Source organism: Clinocottus analis, unplaced genomic scaffold (assembly GCF_023055335.1).
Source record: "Clinocottus analis isolate CAN_PGR_092001 unplaced genomic scaffold, fCliAna1.0.p SCAF_21, whole genome shotgun sequence".
Lineage (NCBI taxonomy): Eukaryota > Metazoa > Chordata > Actinopteri > Perciformes > Cottidae > Clinocottus > Clinocottus analis.
Genome location: NW_027175943.1, coordinates 4,462,455 through 4,486,814, shown reverse-complemented (window position 1 = coordinate 4,486,814; position 24,360 = coordinate 4,462,455). Strand labels below are relative to the sequence as shown.

Below are 24,360 nucleotides of genomic sequence, written 5' to 3'. Positions count from 1 at the left end.
CTAATGGGGATCGCTGGCCTCGCTGCTTCAGATCTGCTTCGACTGTTTATTTGGGGGGCATTTTGAACAGTGGCAGAAGGAAAACTTTAAACGGTTCCATGTGTGCATACGTCCGTGCATCTGCATGTGTGTGTGTGAGTTTGTGTGTGTGTGTGTGTGGGTTGGTGGGTGTGCCTGCTGTAGGGAAACAGTAGGGCCCCTGTTTCTTCTGGGTTTGACCCAACAACAGTTAAGGGTTGAACGTCACACTCGCCTCAGCGCCTGTAAGGACACACTGCAGCTATTCTTGGGGCTCCGGTGACATAATGGACCGTCTCAGACGGGCACCCTCCCTCCCCACGCGTCTCACGGGCAACACACACAGAGTCAGCATCCGAACCGTAGCATAGGCGGGAGTGCAGCTGTGGCTCTTCAGCAGTGCTAACTTTACTGGTTCAATCCCCCTCAATTAAAGCACTCACTGTTTATCAATCGCAATAACCAATGGACCCTGTGTTTTTCAGCCCTGTATTTCGTTGTTTGGCAAAATTGTGTTACGGTAAGATGCTCCGTTAACAATTTAATGGACTGATGGGAAAAGTTGTACAGACATTGATGGTCCTCAGAGGATGAATCCTACTCCCCCTGACTTTTCTCCCGGCTCCTTACAAGGTAGATAATTAAATATCTTGACAATGACTATATCAGATTTTCCCAGTTGAAACTTTTTTTTCTTGAGGGAAATGTCTTGAAAACTAGGTGCCATGACCTTTAGTCCAAACAAATCATGATCCCCCCAAGATGAAACACAATAGCATTTGCATATTATACTAGCATTTGAATGGTGTGCCACATACGTTTTTTTTTTTAGACTTCATGATGACCCAATTCAACAATTAGCATCATCAGTGGTTGTGGTTGCTATTGCAGACACACCCAACTATTCAGAAAGTAATTGGCAGCCATTAGATTCAAATGTCTTGACTGCTCTTTGTGACTGAAACCAGCCAAGTATCCAATCCTCTCTCGGGGTTATAACGACTCATTATGGGGAAACAAAGGGAATCTCTAACTACAGCAAGAGGCAGGGTGAAAGAAAATGGACTGCAAGAAAGCAACACCTCATGACGGCGGAGCCAAGAATAGTCAAAGTCAACACATTTAAGCTGGAAGGAAATTTGAGGATTTCACGGACCCTTCAAGAAGAGAAAGTCGCAGAGAGAGATAGAGAATTAAGCATTTGGTGATGAGCTCAGCTTACAATTCAAACTACAGACCAGGGGCGTAGACCTTTGCTCTATTTGTCATACAGGGTCTTGTGAAGTGGAACTGGGATATAACAATGCTATTGCGGGAAGCAGGGCAAACAAAAAAACAAAAATGTAGGAAGTAATTTGACACCATAAGCTCCCACCCATCTGTGGTAAAAATGTTTTATGACCAGTTCCCTTTTCCCAAACTGCTGTAAATCAAGCAAAAAGCAAAAAAGGACATCACAATCTCTCTCCGGCCCCATTACCACCAGTGCTTTGAATGCCACTGTTGTGCCATACATATTTGGATTATTTCGTTTTAGGTACGTTGCTAGCGTGAAAACAGTATGCTCGCATGTTGGCATTAGCATTTAGCTACTTAAGTGCCACTGTGCTAATGAGTACATACTCATCGAGAATATGTTGATGTTCTTGCGAAACGGTCGAGTGGGTCTGAATAGTTAATCCCAAGTAGCTTAAATGTTTTCATGTGTTTGGCCCACTCAAGTGACAATAGCTTCCCCTCCATTGAAAGTGACCACAGTCAGTCATGTAAATCCAAGTCTTTACTCCCTGGCTACTCCCCCTGAAGAAGTACAACGGGCCTCTGGTTTCATACAAGGAAGCGTCTCGGTTACTCAGACGAGAAGCCGACGGTGGGGGTTCATTGTATCTGCTGGCCTCAATAGTCCAGTTTTCCTGTTATTTGTTTAATTCCAAGAAATTAAATCCGAGGAAATGACTGAAGAAGGAGAAGAACTGGGTGGCTCCTACATTTGATAAGATTGAAATAAAGTGTGAATTCTTAGCCAGAGCCTGAGAGCTTTTAACATCTTTATTGAAGCTTCATTGTCACTTGAAAACCTACATAATCTCACACACATCCAACTTTCCCCCCTGCAGTCCATGCTTTGATGTTTCGTTACAGTTATGCTTTAAAGGAGAGGCGATTTCCTCAGGATGTTGCTGATGTGCTTCTATGTGTTTGGAGTTCAGATACGCTACGTGCATTCCACAAGCTGCTGGTTTTGGAGGGAAATGAAGGGATCTGTGGATCCGACGCAGTTCTTTGTTTATTGTTTGCTGTCCGCTAGCATAAGCTGTCGAGGTAAAAGCCACATAGACGATGCTAAACGAGCAATAAATCAATCTTGCAGTTAATCATTTCTATTGCTAATGATTTGTTTAGTTTTTTGGTATTTTTGACCATGCTAGCAGCGTGGCTCTTAAGCCGCGTGTCTGTTGGTCAGTCCAACACTTTATCCTCTTTAACCATCCATCCCACATGACAAATTGGCTGGTATGCTAAATGAAGAAGATGAACATATTGTACAAGCTAAACTTTAGAATATTAAGGCGTCTCAGAGCCGCTAGCACGGCTTTAACAGTAGTGGTTATATTGAGCCTTCATTGCTTGGGAACTGCTCCAGTTCCATTTCAAACTCCAGTCAGCTACTGATATCAGCAACAACAAACAAACTTAGATTGTTTATTTTTCAATGTATAAAAAGGTCTACATCAGGAAGTGCTAATCAGTGTGCTCACCTGTATGCAACTTCAGCTTAACTTGCACAGAACTCAGGCTTGTAGGAAAATTACTAGATTCAAAACCATTCAAAAGTTGAACATGTTTGCGGTAGCAACAGCTTTCGACGTGAATCGGTGTTGTCTGTAAACTCTGCTGACCTCAGTCTTCACCTGCCCTCAAGGCTAAAACAGGACCGATTGTATCAAATGCAATGCACAACTGTGAAAGGGAAAGGGAAGCTGGAAGTGTTATCAGTGGTTTGGAAATATGAGGTCTTTTTTATTTGAGTTGTGAGAGTAATTTATCCCAGTTTGACAGCACAGATGGAAGCTTTGCCAGAGATTTACAGAAAGTGAAGTGTGCCTCTTCCGAGAACGTTAAAATGGACACTACCATGGAGCAGCGCCAGGCTCTGTCTTTTCCTTACAGGAAGCTAGTGGTCTATTTACCCGAAAACGTGGAACCGTGAAAACCTAAAAGTGTTATTGTTTAATTTATTACTTCATGTCCTCTTTGGCCAAAGTCCCATGATAAGCGGCCAAGTGACCTGTCTTCACAGGAATCACATGACTGTCGGAGGGAAGTTATGAGCGGCAGGTTGAACCAAAGAAAATAAAAACAGAAAACAAAAAGCAGTTTCTGCCAGCCTGACAAGCAGCTGCAGATGCCCCTAAAAGGCATGTTAATGGGCCCGCGTGCAGCAGAGGGAATGACAACGCGTCTGCTTTTTTCTCCGCTAGTTATCTTTACATGAGGGTTGCGTCAGTCAAGTGATGAGCTAATTTCCTTTCCTTTTTTTCCTTTCCTTTAGCAGGCTGCGCTAGCTGGTTGGGGTTTAACTGTAATAACAGGAGCCGGCCAGACAGGAGGAAGCGTTTGTCTGGGGGGAATTCCTTAAAAGGCTTACTTTCAAGTTCTAAAGTAATTCTGATAATAGCCGAATAAAGCTATTTGCCAGAGGAAACTATTTATGTCAAAGGGAGACTAACTAATTGTGGAACAGAGGTGTCAAATATACGGCCTGAGGGACAGAACAGGCCCACAACACAGGGTCCAATCAGGCCAAGTTGATGACTATGTAAAGTGGGAAAATTGCAGAGAGTTTCAATAAAATGCACTATGTTGAATACTCTATTATAGATCCCCCACACGCTAATGTACAGGCTACTGACACAACACTGGAAGATGTGGAAAATGTCAAAATGGAGAAGAGGGTCGGATTTTCCAAGAAAAATGGACCGGTTCCTATACGTGACGCCAGAGTGCTTCGTGTGTTCACTGTATCTTTCAGTACTGAAGGGATATGATATTCAGCGCCACTATTAGGCTCATAATGGTGAAAAAAAAGTACTCAGACAAGATAAGAAAAAGGAATTTGTCGTCAATTGTTTAAATCCTTTAAATGTGTGTTATCATTGATATTATTTTTTCACTTGATATTAAATGTATAATGTATGCGGCCGATGGGGTAAAATGACTCATGTCTTATAATGAATGAAAATCATATTGTTTTAATGTTTTCTCTTGTGGCCGTTGTTCCACGGTGTTCCCAGAGAGCGCTATTCATAAGTAGAATAAAAGGCTTTGAGCTGCTTGAAAGCTCTTATCATAAGTGCTGCGCTTTGTATTCATGAACACTAATTTGATGCGGTAGATAATTATGGAAGGAACCTACTTTGACAGCAACTCATGTCCAAAAATGGTGTTTATGGAAGTTGAGGGTGGGAGATGTCAGCAGCGAGTCGTCTTTTGTTTTGACTGTATTCAGTCCCCTTTTTTTATTTTTACACGGGCTCTTTTTGGAAATTGATAAATGTGGTGTTGACTGCTTTGTTGTGGAAATGCTCTCAAGCCCAGGGACCAATCAGAACGTAGACTAAACAGGAAGAGGAGGTGGCTTCCTGTCCAACCCGAGAGGAGGCCAATTTATCCGGCACAGAATCTCTATATAGCAGTGTACTGGAACAACTTTCTGAACAGAGAAACTACAGCTGGACATAAAATGGGAAAGTAGCCAGATAATAATTATGCATTTTAATTACATACTTAGTCGTTACAGCACGTCACACGCTTCTCTTCATCAGACGAGCAGCTTTTTCTCCTATAATGTCCCCAGAATACAGGCGTGTTTTACTAGATTTCCTCAGTATATTGGTTGCTTCAATGACGCTAACAGAACTTGGCCGTGAAGTTTTTTCCAAATGTACCCTCTAACGTTGGCACACAGAATGCCGTCTTTTTTTCTAAATCTAGTCAGGTGTGAATAATGTCAGTGTTATGCAATAAGGGGTCTATTCATTACAGACGTGACACGGCTTTAGGTTTATTGGGTTTACTGACGCGTGCAAGTCTTCAACAACAATATTTTGTTCTGAAGTCACTGCATTAAATCCGTTCCTGAAAGGTCTGAAAACTATGACCTCAATAATGTCCAAAAGTTACCTCCCCTTGTGTAAGCTCTATATGACAACAGCGTTGTATCAGCCCCAGAATACATTTACAGATATAGAACTGTATTCTGGCTGTAAAGAGTCAGATTAAATTCTATATAGAATTCTAGAATTAGTTTCAATTCTATAGAATTCTAGTGTTCAATCCAATTCTATGTAGAATTCTAGAATTAGATTCAATTCTAGCATTCTAGAGTTAGATTCCGGCTACGGCCAGTAATTACACCCTGAAATGCTGAAATATTACAACTGTAGAGGAAAATAATAATAAATTACTCCCCCATTTTTCCTGTGAAGGTATCTACAGCGAAGTGGAGTCTTGTTATGAAAATCATAACTCTTTCATTTTTGTACGCATTTTAACAAACACGATACATTGTGAAAATGTGTGAGTGTCAGAAGCTGTAGTTTCTGCTGGAGGGAGCCAGGCATGCCGTCTCCACAAGTTTGTCGTCTTCATGCTATGCTAAGCTAATAAAGCTGAGCGCTGGTGTCGATCTTCTCATCTCGCTCTCAGCAAAGAAAGGGAGTGAGAATATAGTTCAAATGTCAAACTATTGTCATAAAGAGTAGACATGACATAAACATTCCGATATTTAAGATGTGCTTGACGCATCCTCAGTGGTGTAACCGGGGATCACCAGGCGTTTCCAGTCTTTCCCCATCACACACACTCACTCAGGGTTGTGGACTTTGTCCCAATAACACTCCCCACAACGATCACACAAGTCACACAAACGCTGAACGGGCGCTTTACTTTTATACCGACCATAATTATCTCAAGGTTTTTAAAGCGTTTGTCAGATGGGAATACCAGTGAGAGGCCCCGCTCTCTCTCTCTCTTACTCATAATCCACTGACGAACCATCGACTGCAATGCTGCCTGTGAGTCCTCAAGTGCGTCTGTAAAAACAGTCAGGGGTGTCTTACGCACGTCATCAGCAGCTCCGGAGAGGCTGGCTGATGAAAACGGTGGCAAAGCTCTGGCTTTCATGCTTGCGTCGTATGAAAGGAGGCATTAGTCAGTTTTAAAGAGCCACACCGTCCTGCTATTAATAGCCGCACAGACAGCCGTGGTTTTTTCAGGAGGAGGCTGGCTACAGGGCAAAATCCCCCTTTACCCTGTTCCTTTCCTCCCCACCCTCCACCCTGCAGAATGCCGTGCACTGTGTAAAATCTCTCATAAATCTATTTTTAGCCTCAAGGTCACCACAGTGCTCTATTTATACGGTGATTTGTTTAGAATAAACACATATAGAACTGGGTAAAGGTCAGAGCTATAAGCTCGGTATTCGTAATTCTAGACGTTAAACATCAACTCTGAGATATTTGACGGCTGAATCCATCAATTATTAGTTCAAACCAGGCTTCAAATGGTTAAACCAGCTGCGGTTTCACTGAGAATCATCACTTTGTGACGAGATAAAACAATGAAATAGTGGTGCACTGTAAAATAAACAAATAACTTGGCCTGAGTGCATTTACTTTGACTGTTCCTATTTTTTTTTAGCTGTATCTTAAGATAAAGACGTGAACGGAAATACAATTCCTGGAGGTTTTTGTTTTTATGTCAACACAAAAGTTGCCTCAGTGTCACAATACGGGTCTCATAACATGGTTTGAAGCTCTTTCAGGGCCTCCAAGTACAAGGTGCATGTACTCACAACATGAATATTAATCAACACCAGTGTGGAACTTCACGTTTCCTCTTCATCTGTGCTCTCAATTGTCAGATTGGCAAAAAATATGAAAAACAAATGCGTGGGTGAGACACGAGTTTACTCATCCTTCAGCTGCTGATATCAGAGAATGAGGTCATGAATGAGGTATTTGGACAGGACTGTTTCTCTTTTAATCAGAAAATGTGAAAACCGGATGCTTGAGTCAGAGAAACTCATATCCCAGGCTTCTTCTACGAGCATACCCACGTCATTCCAACCCTTTTAATATCAATTCTATTCAGATATATTCTGAATATATTCATAGAGACCGGCACATTAATTTGTGCGATCATTGTTCTCCATACCTCCCTCCATATGGCGTTCTCAGTTCCTCAAACTTAGCAGTCTGGTTGGCGGGGACTTGCCGTTACGTCTGTGAGAAACATAAATTCACAAGATCATCTTATTTCTGGCGCCAAAGTTCACAGTTTGATGACATATCCACACTGTGCGTCATCGCACTAAATATAACCTCTCCAGTACGTGACACCTTTTCAGTTGTTTTTAGTTTGAATGGTTTCTGGAATGAAATGTAAAAGAAAAAGGAAGAAAAAACAAACACATGTATGATTTATGTATAAACTTTACACATGAGGGTATAAGAAACAGTTGTTCATCCACACACACAATCCCACACACATCCAACGTATTCTTTTCAGCGTTATCCTAAACAATAGTTGTATTTTGTATGCACTGAAAATCTAATTAAGATGATCAATTTAGGCTACTGAACATAATGTATTTAAGCTTTTGCAATGGAGGACGTGAACTACATCTGCTACTACAACTCGTACATTAATCTGAACTGCAGAGACACAACAAGACCAAAAGTCTAAATCCTCGCTTGGGGCCCTCTAGAGGCGACAGTGTGTATTACGTCACCCTCAATGGAAGCGTTGGAAGGAAAATATTGAGCAAACTGAATAAAAACGAATTTGCAAAACATACAAAGATCATCATGAAGAAATCAAAGGGCTGTATGGCCTTCAGCGTGAATGTTATCGGCATATTTCAAACTTTAGAAAAGGGTGATCCTCTGTACAGATCAGGGGCTCAACAACAACAACAACACAAGTTAAAATGATTCACAACTGAAGTGATGTCCTGTATACACAACTAGTAACTGGTACTGCTCTTCATTCCTGTATAAAGTTTTTGCAAAATCCATCCAAAAAAGATAATAATCATTTTTTTAAAAAGAAAAAGAAATGCAGTCAGTCCCCTCCTTCCTGGGGGAGGGCGCTCTCCGCTCGGCTCTCAGCCCGCGTGGAGGCAGCTTGTGTTGCTCGTGACCTCCACAGTCCTTTGCGCACGTTACGCACATCCGTCCGGATCCACAGGAACCAACCGGAGAACCGCCGCACGCTTGTCCGCAATCTCACCACCACCACCACCACCACCATCATCATCATCACCAGACCCTAACAACATGGATTTCTCAATCCGTGCCGCCAACGTGGAGGACTGCAAGGACATCGCGCGCATGATCGTGGTGAGCCAGACACGCGGACGTCATTTAGCAAAGCCCGGAGGACCCACGCGTCACCTCAATACACGGCATAGCTAGAATATTTGGCAAATTATGGGATGCACTGCTGTTCATATTGTGTAATGCGATCATTTCAGCGGTTGAGTGCAATTAAGGACACATGGCTCACTGACATGTTTCAGGAAACTTCGTGATCCTTCACGTGCAGTAGGTCTAATGAGTGTTGTGTTGTGTTTCACAGGAGTTGTCTGAATATGAGAAAGTAGCAGACCACATGAAAATCACACAGAAAGGTAAACATAATCTGATTCAATATAATGTTCTCTGCTTTGACGTCATGATTACATGTTGTGTTTCCGCCACACAAAAACAAGGTGAAATCCGGGTCAGATATGACAGTTGTTGGCCTTGGAGAAAGTACAATCTCACTTCAAAGTCCATTTAGTATGTGTTCTAGAGCTTTCAGTGGTACCACATGATATTCCTCACCAGACAGTTTGCCAAGTTGAAAGATCATTTCCAATCTTTCCTGGCACTTTTAATATGTTTTGCCTAAGTCTGTTCGTTCATCCTTGGTGAGGAAGAAATAAAGATTATGCCACATGCTCAAACGCTCTAGAACGGCTAATAAATGGCGAGACACTTGGCTGCTGTCTGCCAACACAAACAATGTCTTTCAGGGTAATGTAAAACACAATTATGTAGTACATTTCAGACACAGAGGCAATTCAAAGTGCTTTACTTATGCATTAGACATACAAAACTACATAGGACCATTAAAACCCGGTCTAACAGGCTGAGGAACAGCTTTTTCCCCAGAGCGGTTTCCTCCATCACCCCCACCCCCACAACCCCACCCAGCTCACACCGGACAGTCACTTTTGCACTTTAAAATCATTGATGCCTGTGTTTCAAGTCTCATTTTAAATTAGGATGTCCTGTTTTTATACATGTCATACATGTTTTTATCGGTTACTGCTGTCCTAAGTTTTTGTTGCCAACTTAATTTCATTGTATGTTTTTACAATGACAATAGATGTATCCTTATCCTTGAAACAGACACACACACACACACACATACATACATACATACATACATACATAATGCTAGAAATGCAGTATATTTAAAGGATTTAACAGGTGCTGTAGCATAGGAATGTAATGGCAGTGGCAAACAGAAACATGTTGTGACATGGGAAGTTCACCTTAAAGTCAGGTGAAATGATTTCATTTCATTTGCAGACTTGGAGCAGGACGGCTTCTGCAAGAACCCGTTCTTCCATGGGATCGTCGCTGAGGTGCCGGAACAGCACAAAAGCAAAGACGGTGAGGAGGGACCGCCGGCCGCATTGTTTACTTAGCGCCTCAAACCGTGTGCCCGTCTGAGTGACGGATAAAAGCCTCCCGTGCAGAATACACCTTGTTGTGGAACTACACCTCTGTTCCTGTGCGGCCTCTCTGATGTAACAGCGGGTAGTTTGATAACCTCTCCAAATGTCTGTTTAGTGCATGACCTCACTCTTTGGACTGCGGCCAGAAGTCTGACGCGCAGCATTTTTTCCCCTACTCTGCAATTTAAAGCTGATTAATCCTTTAATTTGAGTTTGAGTCTGTCCCCCTGCGTACAGTGGCTCATTTAGATCGTCTAAACTATACATCTAGGCAACCAAAAGGATTGTTTCAAATCGTTTTGCACATGTAAATACTATTATCATGTCTTGTCCTTCACCGTTAAGATTGCGTAATCAGACGCCGAGCTCACGGAGATAAATGTGGACCGCATTAGAGAAGAACAAAACAAGATATTTTGTGTCACATTCTGCTGCAGGAAAACTGCACACACAAATGTCTCAAAGGTTCTCCAGACAACCTTTTACACTCAATCTGAGAGTTCAACATTCATGAAGCTGTTGTTCCTGCTCTCTTTATTAATGTATTCTCAACATCCCTTAGTCCTGACGCAGAAAGTCATTCTCTTTACACAAAGTCATGTGAGTGTAAATCCATTATTCCCTCTCTTTTAGCTCTGTTTTTGGTCTCTACCAACTCCTGAGGGAAATATGTGGCTCTTAAGCAGCTAAACACTCCACGTCGTTCAATATTTATTAGATAGCCTCATCTTCTTTGCTGAAAACAGCTGCCTGCGTCTGAAAACAAAGGCCATCAGCAGCCAGAGTGAAGCAGAACCGTGAAGCTGTGGGTCGTTAAACGGAAACAATGAGCTGAAAGACACTAAAACGCTCCGTAGAGCCGAGAGGAACTGCGGAGTCAGGTGATAATTCTCAGTGGGTTTGTCACCATATACATGTTGTCATTTAACAACTGATTGCTTTAAGCTAATTCACAGCATCTGCAACTGTTTAAGAGCAACAATACAGTTTTAAATCTGCTTTAGTGGGCCGCTCTCACAGCAGAGACTCGTCAGCAGGAAAAGCACAGGTGTAACAAATAATGTTAATTAGGGCCCTGGCTCTGAATCCATTAAATGCATTGAGCCCTCGTTAAAGATATTGATTACACCTGTGCTTGTCAAGTCAAAATATCTGCTGTGAAAAAAATGTTAATGGTTTCATTCATAATGGCACAAAGCATACATTATATTACATTAGTAAAGAAAGTCAGTAAATTAGATCCTTCAATTACTACGCCAAAGATATGGATTGACATATCAACTTATAAACTCGCCAAAGTTTATCAGTGGACATGTAACAGTTGTTATCAGCCAGTTCCCAGGCTCATCAGTCTGTATGCATTATCTACGTTACCGAATTTAACGGCTCACTGCTGATCTGGCCTCTCTCAGGACAAATTAACAAGATGAAATAACAAAGCAAACGCTGCTTTCCCTCAGATTGAGAGCAGTAATGAGAACATTGACATACGCTCTGCTGCCCAGCTGGGCCCTTTTCTTCCATGACACCGACCTTTTTCCATTCAGTCACCAGCGTCCAGTGTTCGCCGTCCGCAGACATCTGACTCTGAGGAATGTCTGCCCGACTTACCCATGACTCTGATAATTAAGCACAATCACACAGAGTTCGGCAACACGCGGATCTTTCGCACCTTTGTTGAAAAAATGATAAGAATAACTTTTTTTAATTTTACAATCTTTCAATGGGAATTCCTCTTATGTTGGAGTTTAAGGTAATATTTGGTCACTGAAAATACATTTGAATTATTTAAATTTAAATATTTGTTTTACTAAAATGGGTGTTATATCCAATTATGTCGCTGTCAAGCACCTTCCCCTGCAGGCACTGCAGTATTTGCAGAGGCTCGCCCTAGCTGAACTATCAATGGATGAATACAAAAACAGAAAAGTCACGGAGCAAAGCAGAGTTTAAATCTGTGTGTAAATCTGTGCGTACTCATTTGCTTTCACAAAAAGTTGATGTCCATTAAAATCACCAGTTCGTTAACACATTTTTTGTTTTAATTTTCAGGCCACACCAAGATTGGATATGCACTTTACTATTATTCCTACAGCTCATGGTCAGGCAGAGCTGTGTATATGGAGGATTTATACGTGATGCCTGATTTCAGAGGTACACAGTGCACTGTTATCTATTATGTGTATTATATCTACTTACTGGCACTACATAGCAATAGTAAAGTAAAGATAATTAGTTTAATGGAAATTCTAAAGCAATTCATGACTTCTGTCTTTCAGGAAAGGGCATTGGTAAAGCACTTATGAGCAAGGTAGCTCAGGTGAGTTAACATTAATCCCTATTTTGACTGTGTACATTTTTCTCCCACCGCAAAGAAAGTCTTGCAAAATAGTTCCCGGCATGTCTCGGAGCGTTCAAATATTTCCGTCGGCACGGCGGCACTCACGTCTGTCTTCTCGCAGCTGGGCCTCGCCGCCGGCTGCACCCAGCTCGACTTCACCGTCCTGGACTGGAACAAAAACTCTCTGGACTTTTACGTCAGCCAGGGCAGCGTCGACGTCACGGCGAGCATGGGCTACCACTGCATGCGCTGCGAAGGAGAGGCGCTGCAGCATCTGGCCCAACCTTAACCCGACACTGTGCTCGCGCCGGCAAGACACTTTGCAGCCACCGGGTCCCCTCGGTGCAGGCAGAGAGAACCAGGGGCCCCGTTCCAACACTTGACCATGACAATCGTTAAGCAGATTTCTCTAAATGCAGATTAAAAAATAGACTGTTTGTTAAGCTACGCCCCAACTTAACTTACTTTTACTCCCTTGTTATTATTGCTTGCGCAGCACATATGCAGTTCACAATATTAACAGTAGCAGACTTACATTTAACGGATGTTTTACACAAAACCAGGCCTCATTTATCGCAGACGACTGTCATTTTTTGCGATTGAATTGACGATAACTGTAAGCTTTTATTAGCGAACATTTGCTTATCAGCTAACACTAATATTTTCAGTACTAGTTTCATGTTTACGTATTTGCTTCAATGTGCAAACTCTGCACACAGAGGTACATTTAATGTGGCGTCATCGTGCTATTACATAGTGCATGCCACAAGAATATCAATATATCCTGTTTAAATAACGCATAAACTGGCCTTTACTTACACTAGATATAGTTAAAAGACCGAGGTTTAGGCTAGTTGTTAGTTTACTAGATTTGCGAGAGTGGAAACTTCAAATCCATTAATGAGCAGGACAGAATTAGCCTAAACTCTGATATAGCACGTTTTGGCTACCACATGTTTGACGTTTCATCCCAACTTCACTTGTTTTCCCACAAAATAATGCAGTTATGCTCAGTTACAACTGAGAGCTAGCCAGGCATGCTAACATTTGCATCTTCCGTTTCCGTTTAGTGGTTTTGGTACAGCTAAAAACAAAAACACTCCAAACTAAACATTTGCTCCCTTGGTCTTCACAGCCTGATGCACAGCGCTTCAGCGTGTACCTGCTGTGCCTTGTTCAGGTTTGAAATGGGGTTTAACAAACAGTCAGTTGGCTTATCACTATTAAGTCAAGGGTGCAGTTTTAAGAATTGGAACGGGGCCTACGCAATACTTTCTAATAGTACATCTGAGGCACTGAAATCTGTGTTTGGTGTTTTTTCCTTGTGATATGTTTTGACTCTGAGCACCTTTTTGATTTTGGTGTTAAATGGATCAGATAACATAACTTCTTTATGTGGAACAGTGTTGACCACGTGGGCACGAGAAAGGTCTCACCAGAGGGCGTATGTGGTGTGTTGGTGTTGTGGGTTTTAGAAGTCTTAACACAATAATCATCTCGAAAATAGTTTTTTATTTTGCACAAAATTCCACAAAAACCTTATGCATCACAAAGCCAAGATGTTGTACATTATATTGTGTGAATGATGGAAAATAGTGAGTTTTTTGGTATCTTATCCCTTTAAATGTATAAAGTATGACAACAGTAACCAAAGAGTCAGTCACCTCTTCCCTCGTCTCGGTAAGGAGTGCTGTAAAGCTGTTGTGTAGCACAATGTAAAGGTATTTCCACTGTTTTCTTCCTTTAAAGGTGGCGGCTACTGTATGTACTAAATAATGAAGTTGGGTTGGTAAAGGAAGGCAGAAAGAGACAACCAACTCGTTGGATTGGTTTCAAAGAAATGAGCATGAATTCAGACCTAAAGGATCTGGTGGAATTTAAGAAAATAAAAGTCTGGCACTGGACCCAGTCCGTGTCTTTGAACCTGTCATGCTGAAGCGAAAAAGGGGGAATAATTCTGGTCTTCATTTCTGTTTCATATCCAGTCTAATTTAAACATAGAGGGCTGTTTGTATCATTTCCAACAATGTAATGAAAACGGTCAGTTGTCGGTTGTGTATATTTATTTTCCCATCGCTCAAAACAAATAAGAACCACTGACATTCCTTTGCATCATTTGCAATTTGCATTTAATTTCATACAAAACAATTAAGTTGAGTAAAGAATGCTGATTTTTTTATTTATTTATTTTTTTGGTTTATCTTTGGGACATTTGATGTTTAAGCAGCTTTTCTCCAATGTGCAAAAGTCAATGAAATGGGCTGTAAGGAAGAGGATAAATGCGCTTCGACCACCTCACAAGGAATATCATATTGCTCTCAGAATAGGACAATCTTGAAAGAGAAACTTGTATGTGCTGTACACTTTGGACCCAAGGTCTAAAGTTTCTCCTGAAACATTTATTGTGCTGTCATTGTGCTACGAGAGAGTGCATGCTCAAATAATCAATACAGGCAGCATTAAGAGGTATTTATAACCTTTCTTGTCTGCAACTTCCCCTCAGATTTCCCTGCATGGATTCCTAAAACACTGTCAAAGTCCAAGGTTAAACCCTGATTCCTGTCAAACATTTACAAAAAAATTTACTTTGAGGAGCAACTTAGAAGACAAAAGACAAGAAAATAGTATTCATATTTAGTCTGCAGGGTGTGTGTGTGGGTACTACACAGTGCAACAGTCAGTTTAACTAAATTTCTGTGTGGTTAAGTTGTCAGGAAGCGCCGAGGTGTGTAACCCTGTATTCATTGTGTGTTTTTAAATGCCACGTGCCGTCATTGAGGTGCTCTGCCAGCAGAGGCAGACATGTTAATGTGTCACAAGTATCTGCTTTTTGAAAGGGTTGAAAATAAAGATGGTCATAGTCGGGTGGGATCCATTGTTGGATTCTCAAGGTGTTTCACGTGACCAGTTTGAAGTACCTTGCTGTTCCAGAAAATCCTGATACTTAAAAAAAAAAAAGAAAAAAAAAAAGGTCTAAAGCCATGTCACATTTAGCCGGGAGCCTGCATGAGAAATGTATCCCCCTTCCTGTTGTCACCCGTACTTGAAAAACAAAGTGTTCTGCTGAAAGCTTGTTGGACTGCTCGGTCCAGTCGACGCTGAAGAATAAATAAACCGCAGACTGCAAGTTGAATAAGTGTCGCTTTTCTTTTATGAAGTTATTTAAATGTCAATTCAAAATGATTCACATTTGGAAAAATGAGGTCTGAAATTAAAACATATACATGTATAGTTTGAGCTTTAAAAAGGTGGAACCAGTGTGTAATGGTATGCGGCCTACAGGGGGCCTACTAACACCTCCTGTTCTTTAATCCCAATAAAATGTCCAAATGAGAATGAAAACAGAACATTAATCTCAAAGATGCTGAGTGTGCATGTATACATTATACAATAAAATGCACACAAACGGTAAAATACAATAAATCTGTGTACATACCTCAACAAAATGAGGTTAGAAATGAAGAGAAAAAAAATGCTGCGATGCCCGGATGGAAGAAAAGTGTAATATCAAAATGTTTGGAAGATTAACTTCTATATTTTAGATGAATACATTGTCTATTGGGACCAATAGCAGTCGTTTGCTCGGACATGTAGCTGCATGTCCTGCCTCATCGCCACCACCACCTATACGCGACCGCCCCCGTGTGGTTACAAACGGAACTGTTACACGCGTGACTGGCACATATTTTCAAGGCATGCAAGTTGATGATAGTGACTCGAGCAGCGGAGGAAGTCCCGCTGCGCCTCGTATGCTTTTCTTACGCTCACCTCGTTGGCTTTTTTACGGCGGACGCACGCTGGCATCACATCACCAGAGCTCGCCAGGGGCGCGCGCGGAAAGTTCACCTCCAAGTCAGTGCGCGCGCGTGTTTTTGCGCGCGCGTGTGTGTGTGTGTATGTGCGCGTGTATTCCCGCTCATGTGTGCTCAGTCAGTCTGTCTAATAGAGTGACCCCCCAGCGCGCTGTTTAAAGGGAAGCCAAGAGAGCTGAGTCAACGAATCACAAGGCGAAGGATGCAACAGTTGATGTGCGCGAGAGGCAGCTTTCTTGTATTCGGAGGCACGCGGAGGATGGTGGCTTTGATCTGTGTGGAGCAAAGATCGGACGTTTTGTCGCTTTAAACCTCCTCATCTGTCAGATAAACCCGAGAATTAAAAAACAAAAGGTCTGCCCGTTCAACCCGCAAGTGGGTGCTTAGTCGCAGGCTGGCCACGCGCGCGTCTTTTCTCACCGAAAATGGACATTTGGACAGAAACGCATTTGGAGGGACTTCATGCTCCGCTGGAATGAAGTTGAAGTGGGGATTTCGGATGGTCTGCGGCGGCGAGTAGCAGTGCAGTCTGCAACACCAACATGCATCGGATTCTGCAGAGGAGGCGAGTGCGCAAGCTGCGGGTCGTCTGGGCTTCTCTGGCCCTGGTGGCTCTGTCTCTGGCCGCGTGCAGCGCGCTGTTTACGGCGTGGACTTGGCGACAGACGCGGGACCTGTCCCAGTCCTTCAAGATCCTGCAGGACCGTATGGAGCAGGTTTGTGTCCTACTTTGAAAACAACAACAACAACAACAACAACAACACTAATAGCGTGCATATTTGTCCCAACACAAATATTTAGACGGCTTGCAACTATTGCAGACCTTCAAGTATTTGTTATGTAACTTTTGCGTGTGTGTGTGTGTGTGTGTGTGTGTGTGTGTGTGTGTGTGTGTGTGTGTGTGTGTTTGTTTGTGCGGCTGCGGTTACGGGAACCTTCGCGTGGGGCTTATGGCAAAAAAATGCAATTCCACACTTCAACCCCCCCGCCCCCCCCATCCTCTCCCCTTCTCCTCCCCTCTTACACGTACTCTATTCTACTGCAGCATTTCTCTGCTTGGCACTTTTATTGCTTACCAATAAGTGCAGGCAGGTTGTGTGGAGTTGCAGCTTATTTTTAGTGGCCAAACCCGTCCGCCATGTTTAATTACTCTGGTGCCAGTTGTGCTCCAGTTTTATCTCAATTTACTGGAAAGCCTCAACTATTTGGCACGAGAGCACTTCATACCCAACTGCCTGCGCAGCGGCTCGAGGCATGAAAGAGGCCGGATGCCAAAGTGTGGCAAGTGTAAAGCGTTTGCAGCGTGCATGGCCACTTCTCATGCACGGGGCATGGATTAACCGGAGCGGATATCGGCCCCAAATTGCGGTGCAATCTCAATGCATAGTGCAGTTTTCATACTTCTTGCACTTGCAGCAAGTGCTGAGACTCCAGCAGGACGTTGCATCACGAGGCAAATGAATTTCTCTAAAAGGAGCCGATGGAAACTCTTCTGGTTTCAAGTTCACAGTATTTACAAAACCAGGTTGCACTGGATTTGAGATCAGGAGGACAGGTTGGCCGTGTATCATGTTGACAGACCTGCACACACACACACACACACACACAGACACTCACACACACACACATAGACCCCAAAATTGGACACGTGGAGTGTTGATGCTGGAGCCTTTCCCAAGGGGCCCCATTCTGTCCATTTGACCGTGGGCCAACTCACTGATGAGAGCCAGTGAGTGAACGTCTGGAGAGCGAAGAGCAACTCACTGCCTCCATTTCCACAGTAGCAGTAAATTTAGACTTTCTCCGAGCCGCCGTTCCTCTTTCTTCATATAGGCCTCCATCGGTCATTCAGTGGGCCCCGAGCCAAGGCTCGACAACTTTGCTGGCTTGACGAAAAAAAGAAAAGAAAAAAGAAAGTGCTAATTTCTTTCTCAGAAACGGGAGTAAAGATGTGAGGAATGCAAAGCACTAAAAACATGCATTAGGTGTCGCAACCGGTCTCTGAGGAAGTGGTAGACCCATTCTAAAGCGAGCATGGCAGCAGGGGCAGGATACTGGAAGAGACGAGCCTGTTTATGTGGCTGGCTGGAGGAGGCCGTCTGTGGCTGTGTGGGATCTGTGCCAGACAAAAGTCATAATAAACTTATTGGACGTTTGTTAATAGTGCGCTTTTCTCTCTCTCTCTCTCTCTCTCTCTCTCGCTCAACAGGTCAACACACAGAGGAAGGCCATTGTTCAGCTCATTCTGGAGAAGAGAGAGCTGCTGGTGGGACAAAGAGTGAAGAGAGACGGTATTGCAAATCTAAAGTCCTCCGCAGAAGCGTCTCCATTTTATTTTCTGACTTCAACGCCGATGTATGAGACGTTTTGTGCTTTTTCGGTGCCCTCGAGTCACCACGGACACAATACCTACCGACTGTGCTGCGTTGTTTTTGTTGGGGGGGGGTTAGAACATATAACACAAACGCTGGCCAGTCTTGGCCCACATGCCACTTTGGTCAGGTCTCGCGGGCCGCAGGCACAACCCGCTGCTAAAAGTTGACACAGGAAAAAGTAGGCAGCTGGATGCCTGTTTCAGAAATTACAGGTCTGACCAGAACGGCCTCGAAGCCCAGAAAACCAGCTGGCGCGAGAGCGAGGCCTTGTTGCACGCTTTTGGGCAATGAAATAGATTTTTTTTCCCCCTGTTCTTTTCCCTCCCCAGTGCTCACGACAGACACAGCTATGATTTGTTGTGAAAGCGGTGATATTTGATGACCTATCATTGCAGTATTTATAGCCTCCGCTTGCGTCACCGTCACGGGATCGCTTGATTGTTCACATTCTGTCCGAGAGTGAACCTTCAAGACGCTTGTGTGTGTGTGTGTGTGTGTGTGTGTGTGTGTGTTTTTCTTCTGGTTGCTGGATTTCAGTCGAGTGGTGGATGTCCAAATTTGACAAAAGTATCTATCTCGATACCGCTGCATATCGAAAACGCTCTCAACGGTGTTCAGAAATGCACGGCTCATCGATGAGAATTTTACAAAAAAAAAAGTCCAAACAGCTTTTTCCAGTTTGTGGAAAGTGGACCGGCGCGGTGCAGCGTTTCAGCAGGACACTGCTGTAATGTTCTCTCCTGATGACTGACAGGCCGAGTCAGGAAACGCGGGCCGGCCTGAGGGCTTTACGCTCGCCCGTAGCAAATCCTAAACCTACAGGGTCACCCACCTGTGAGTTATTTTAGCAGGGACTTAATATTCCTGTGTGATGGCGAGGGAGGGTGGAGGTGAAGGGGTGTTTGGCTGCTCCGGCTCGACACATAAAGTATGTATTTCTCCTTGCATACGTACAGTATTTAAATTGTATCTGTGTCTGAAATCGCTCCCTGTAGGCCGAACTGCAAAGCTAAAATAAACCTTTAGTGAGTAACAAGAGCAGGCATTCTGCAGCTCTGGCCTTTTTAGTGTTGTGTTTTATTTATTGTATTTATCCGAGCAGAGGCCGGAGCTGTTGCTTCACTCTGTTCTTAATCAACTCTTTTGGGTCACGGAGCAGCCAAAGACCTTTTTGACTCTGTTTTTCCGGCACTTCATTTCTCTTAGTTAGTGTTTTAAGCTTTGTCTCTCGGGCTGCATTTAGTGCTTTCACTTTTCCGCTGTCTATCTTGTCTTCACCCCCCCCCCCCCCTCCTCCTCTTCCCTCCCCAACACACAAAGCGCCACATGCTCCTTCACCCCATCTCTCTTCTTTTTCTGTATTTTCTAGATGACTGCAACCAGCTGGCACTGAGATTAGCCCCCAGGCAAAGAAAAAAAAAAGAAAGAGGCACACGCTTTTGACCGAAAATAACAGTTTGAGGAAATATATTGAAGCATGTGACAGGAAATCCTTTGCCCATCTGCTAACCGCGTTTAAAAACAAAACAAAACGCCATGTTGAATCTGAATGGCTGCAAATGAACATACCGTGTTATTAGACAGATACAGATGGTAATGGTTGTTTTATCAGAAAACCCACAGAAGTATTTTCTCTGCCATTCATTTTCTGTCTCTCCTTGCCTTCCGAAAGGGGGGGCGCTGCGAGGGAGGAATGGAAATGGAAAGAAAGCGGCGTCTCATTTTGAGAGTAAGTGGCTTGGCAGATCCCTTATAGCCGTCTCGTGTAGCATCTGCTGAAGTGGTTTCAATCATATACCCCTATACGATTGCACCCATAAAATCTTAATTGACTTTCCCTTTTCTCTCTTTTAATGTCTCCTTTACTTTCCACCAGTAACCAAAGTCTCCTCTCAGCAAGGTAAGTCATAAAAATGAGGGATGGAAGCTAATCTGTGACATTTTCTGTCTGTGCGATGATTAACCGCGTGCGTGTGTGTGTGTGTGTGTGTGTGTGTGTGTGTGTCAGTGGGAGAGGGTGGCGTGATTAAGGGTTGGGAGGAGAGGACGTTGAATATGAGTAAAGCGGTGAGGTACAACAAGGAACAAGGCACCTTCACCGTGGAGAAAGCCGGCGTCTACTTCCTGTTCTGCCAGGTGAGGTTGTGCTGGGAGTTGTAGTTCATTGACAACCCAGGCGCCCACATTGCTCTCGTCTTGCTCGATTTTTTTTAAAGTCTTTACTCCTACACTTGCTCATGGAAATCAATAACTTTGCTGATTACAGATATGTAGTAGAGGCCCATGTATGGCAGAGATGAGACTTTTGTTTTGAAGTAATCTTTTCAAAGTAACATGCGGTTTAAATTTTTCTTTTAAATCAGTTCTGAATGAAAAAAAAAAAGAGTTAAACAAGTTTGCTCTTGAGTTTGTCTTCCTTACTTCCTGAGGTGAAGTGGTTGAGCAGAGTCCAGGGAGGCAACAACACTTCTACCTTTACTGACCTCGTGGAAAGAAAAAAAAAAAAAGAGGCTTTATTTTTGCACAAACATCACTCACAGTGTACTGGTACACTTCATGTATTTTGGAGAGTCGGATATCAGGTTTCGGTTTAATCTTGTGTAGCCAGACCTCGATCTTGTCAAGTTGACAGAGGTCTGGAGAAAATCTCAACAAAAGAAGAAAGAAAGAAAGAATTACGATAGCGAGGCCTTGGATACCCCGAGGCGGTCTGGTTAGTTTTCATCCCAATAGCTGAGAAGAAAACAAAGTCCTCCTCGCGGCGTCGACTAAACCTCCCTCTACGGCACGGTCGCCAACCTCTCTCCGTCTCCGCAGGTGTTGTTCAACGAGCAGCAGTCTCAGTACGTGAAGCTGGACGTGGTGACCAGCGGCCAGAGGCCCCAGAAGCTGCAGTGCATGGAGGGCTACGGGACGACCCCCTCCGCCGGGCCGCACCCGTTCCACTTCCTGAAGCCCTGCCAGGTGTCCGGCCTCCTGCGGCTGGACAAAGGCACGGAGCTGCAGGCCATCACGGGCTCGTCCTTCAGACTCCACACCCTGGGCAACCCCTCGGCCTCGCCTCACATCTTCAGCATCTTCAAAGTCAACTGACGGACATCCGAGACACCACACAATTAACTTCTTTGTTTTTTGTTTTGCATTTTGTGGTATTGGGTGAGATTCTTCGCGGGGCATCACATCACATCACACAGACTCTCTCTCCCTCCCCCCCCCCACCCTCCTCTTAAAAAAAAACAACGTTGATTTGACAGACGACCCTGACATTCGTGGATGTTGTTGTGGAATTTCCTTTTTTTTCTGGCGGTGCCGTTTTGGACCGCGAAAGGCACAGACTTTTGGATTAAAGCCAAGAAAACCAAAGTGGAAAAAAACAAAAAACGCCCTGTGAATGTCTGCCGAGAGAACAGATGTGGTGGAAGCTGTGCTGCAGATAAAGGGCTTCATATGTTCATCTTAGCCTTTCGCATCATGTAATAAAATGTGCTTACACTCTCTCTTTAGAAGACTGACAGTAAAGCTGTGCATGCACCTTCCACTTTTATATCACCGCTGCCTCAAGGAGCGGCGCGCACGCCTGCGAGCGTCAGGTCTCGACGCTATAAACAGCCGGCGTGAGTCGTCCGTGATTAGTTCACACGATGCATCGTCTGCGTGTGAAATCGGGTGAATCGAGCAGTTCTCGTTTATCCTGATATTATCGTCTTTACAATGCAATGTGTGTCCGAGTGTGACGTTTCAACCCTTTGTATGTGCTTCACAGTCGCTTTACTTTTTGACGTTTGACATGGGTGTTTCATTTGTGCTCGTTTCGAAAGGTCAAATTTGATTGTAAGGTATTTGTACATATAGTATTATTGGCTTGACTTTTGGAGAGTAAGCAAAGCACGCAGGTTTAAATATAGCGGCGTCTCTTTTATAGGCCTTCATCTGTTCGATGGCACGATAACCATCACCTGCAAGACACACTCAGAAAATACTTGAGTAACTATTAGGAGTCATTTAATGGCATTGGAAAAGTTCTCATGAGTCCAAATCTATAGTTTAAGTAAAAGTTGATATTAAATATTCCTTTTTGTAGATTTTGTGTTGAAAAAAAACAACGTTGTTTGGTATGTTTTGTCAGAAAAAGACTTAACATTGGTGTTAATAATAATAATATAGACCAATAATTTCTCATATTGTGAGCACGAAGGCCGTCCTCCACACGCTCACACCTGCTTTTACTTATTAGCACGAAACACACAGCTGAGGCCAAATCAAAAATATATGTTCCATGTTTTTTGCCCTCCGGTGACTCAAATTGAATATATTTCTTAAAGTCGAAACATTGGCCTGACCGATGCACAGCTCTGAAGTAACACCGAGGAGATCAAACCTGCACTCATATTTGGTTCAATGACGATTTATCTGGGTTAGAAACATCTCGATGACCTCACAGACGACTGATTTATGGAGACTGACCAAATTAAATCCGACATTCATCAAAGTAAGCGTCCGATGTTTCGCTCTGAGAGGTTTCTCGGACCCGCTGTCGGACCGTCACTTCTTTATTTTCGAAATGAAATTCCTTCCATTCTCTCACACGCCGCCGCTTTCTGTAATATACGCCGCTACAATACAAACAGTGTGTATTTCTAGCAGTGGGTTCAGCTCTCCCACTCCTGTTTATAAGTAGTTTTTGTGGACGGACCGCACTGGTTCCTCCTCAGCACTTTACTGCTGCGAACGTACGTAGTGTTTTTAATTGGAGCCAAACATTCACGTTTTCAAATGGAAAAAAAATGTCCGATTTTTAATTGTAGATGTTATATCCTGTGTGGTTTCCTCATTGTTTTACTCTTCTTCCATTTTGTGTCTCACCACCATCACACTCCCGTGCACCCTGTCAGCAACGATCAGACACACACACACACACACACACACACACACACAGCCATCTAAATTTTCACTTCCTGAATCTGAACCTGAACCACATAGCTGAAGGTCTTTGAGAAAAAACATGCACACACACACGCAAACACACACGCAAACACACACAGACATAGTCTTACACACTTCCCTGCCCCATTTCCTATTTTTCTAAATGTCAAAGTTTATTACCACGGAAAATCTTGTGAAGTCTTGTGAAGACGTTTTCTGTAAAATTATGATTCATGCAAAGCCTGGGCGATTTTTTTTTCTTCTTCTTGTTGAATAAACTTTTTTTGTTGTTGTTTTGGAAAAAGTTCTGTCAAATTTGTTTTTTGTAGAAAAAAAAAAGGGGGGGGGGGGGAATAGAAAAACCGCCTCCAAAAATGTGAGCAATGAGTTGTCAAAATGTTATAAAAATGAAATAAAGTGGATGGGATTTACAAAAAATGTAAAGCTGATTTAAAGCATATCGATATTTTGAATTCACAAATGGTCAACGTAAAATGGGAAAGAAGTTGCTCTGTTGGCGCCTGACCAGCACCGACAGCAGACCAACAATTAGCAACTTGCTTTCGAGCCACTAGCTTTGGAAAAATACTTTGAAAATAGTGCCACACACGCTGCAAAACTTCATCAAATTGCTCAAACGACCAACTTTTTTATCACAGTGAAAACAGACTTCAACTGGTCACAGTGCAGTTCATGACCTTTTTTGGCTCGTGACCTTCATCACAGTCCACGCTGTTCCTAAAATGTATGTTTCCATCTCAGATTGAAGGACTTTTCAAGGCTCTAAGGAGCTGAAGGTCACCAATAGAGAAGCAACTCTTTATTGAGAAAAGCCATAAAAAAAAAAAAATCCACCACACTTCTGAAAAGATCTAGTGACCCCCCAGACGTATCTTGGGGGGCTTGGACTCTCCGTTTAGGAACCATACCAAACGTAAATCATAAAAAAAAACAACACAGTTTGGTTTAATTATATTTCAACGATATCATTTAAGTACCCTCTGAAAGTGAAGCACTGCCTGTAAAGTCCCACAACATAAAACCGTCACGGCTGAACCATAAACGTCTGCATGAACAGACCGGAGAGCATTCGCAGGA

General features: G+C 43.2%; 2 protein-coding genes across 2 annotated transcripts; both read left to right on the top strand.

Annotated features, from left to right (window-relative positions):
- The first annotated feature begins 8,254 nt into the window (after window positions 1-8,254).
- sat2a.1 (spermidine/spermine N1-acetyltransferase family member 2a, tandem duplicate 1) lies at window positions 8,255-15,288 on the top strand. The gene is made up of 6 exons (XM_068588173.1): window positions 8,255-8,423; window positions 8,662-8,713; window positions 9,663-9,746; window positions 11,864-11,965; window positions 12,091-12,131; window positions 12,274-15,288. Exons 1-6 carry the CDS (start codon window positions 8,361-8,363, stop codon window positions 12,439-12,441), a joined length of 510 nt encoding a protein of 169 aa, XP_068444274.1. The 5' UTR covers window positions 8,255-8,360; the 3' UTR covers window positions 12,442-15,288.
- A 710-nt stretch (window positions 15,289-15,998) lies between these two features.
- On the top strand, window positions 15,999-23,654 carry tnfsf12 (TNF superfamily member 12). The gene is made up of 6 exons (XM_068587188.1): window positions 15,999-16,680; window positions 18,174-18,255; window positions 20,012-20,068; window positions 20,216-20,239; window positions 20,348-20,475; window positions 21,157-23,654. Exons 1-6 carry the CDS (start codon window positions 16,507-16,509, stop codon window positions 21,430-21,432), a joined length of 741 nt encoding a protein of 246 aa, XP_068443289.1. The 5' UTR covers window positions 15,999-16,506; the 3' UTR covers window positions 21,433-23,654.
- The last annotated feature ends 706 nt before the right edge of the window (window positions 23,655-24,360 follow it).

What these genes read in the sequence shown, in the direction of transcription:
- sat2a.1 (XM_068588173.1), top strand. Translation starts at nt 8,361, where the DNA reads ATGGATTTCTCAATCCGTGCCGCCAACGTGGAGGACTGCAAGGACATC. An exon ending in ACATCGCGCGCATGATCGTG is followed by an intron (nt 8,424 to 8,661) that starts GTGAGCCAGACA and finishes TGTGTTTCACAG; the next exon opens with GAGTTGTCTGAATATGAGAA. An exon ending in TTATGAGCAAGGTAGCTCAG is followed by an intron (nt 12,132 to 12,273) that starts GTGAGTTAACAT and finishes GTCTTCTCGCAG; the next exon opens with CTGGGCCTCGCCGCCGGCTG.
- tnfsf12 (XM_068587188.1), top strand. Translation starts at nt 16,507, where the DNA reads ATGCATCGGATTCTGCAGAGGAGGCGAGTGCGCAAGCTGCGGGTCGTC. An exon ending in AGCGGCGTCTCATTTTGAGA is followed by an intron (nt 20,069 to 20,215) that starts GTAAGTGGCTTG and finishes ACTTTCCACCAG; the next exon opens with TAACCAAAGTCTCCTCTCAG. An exon ending in CAAAGTCTCCTCTCAGCAAG is followed by an intron (nt 20,240 to 20,347) that starts GTAAGTCATAAA and finishes TGTGTGTGTCAG; the next exon opens with TGGGAGAGGGTGGCGTGATT.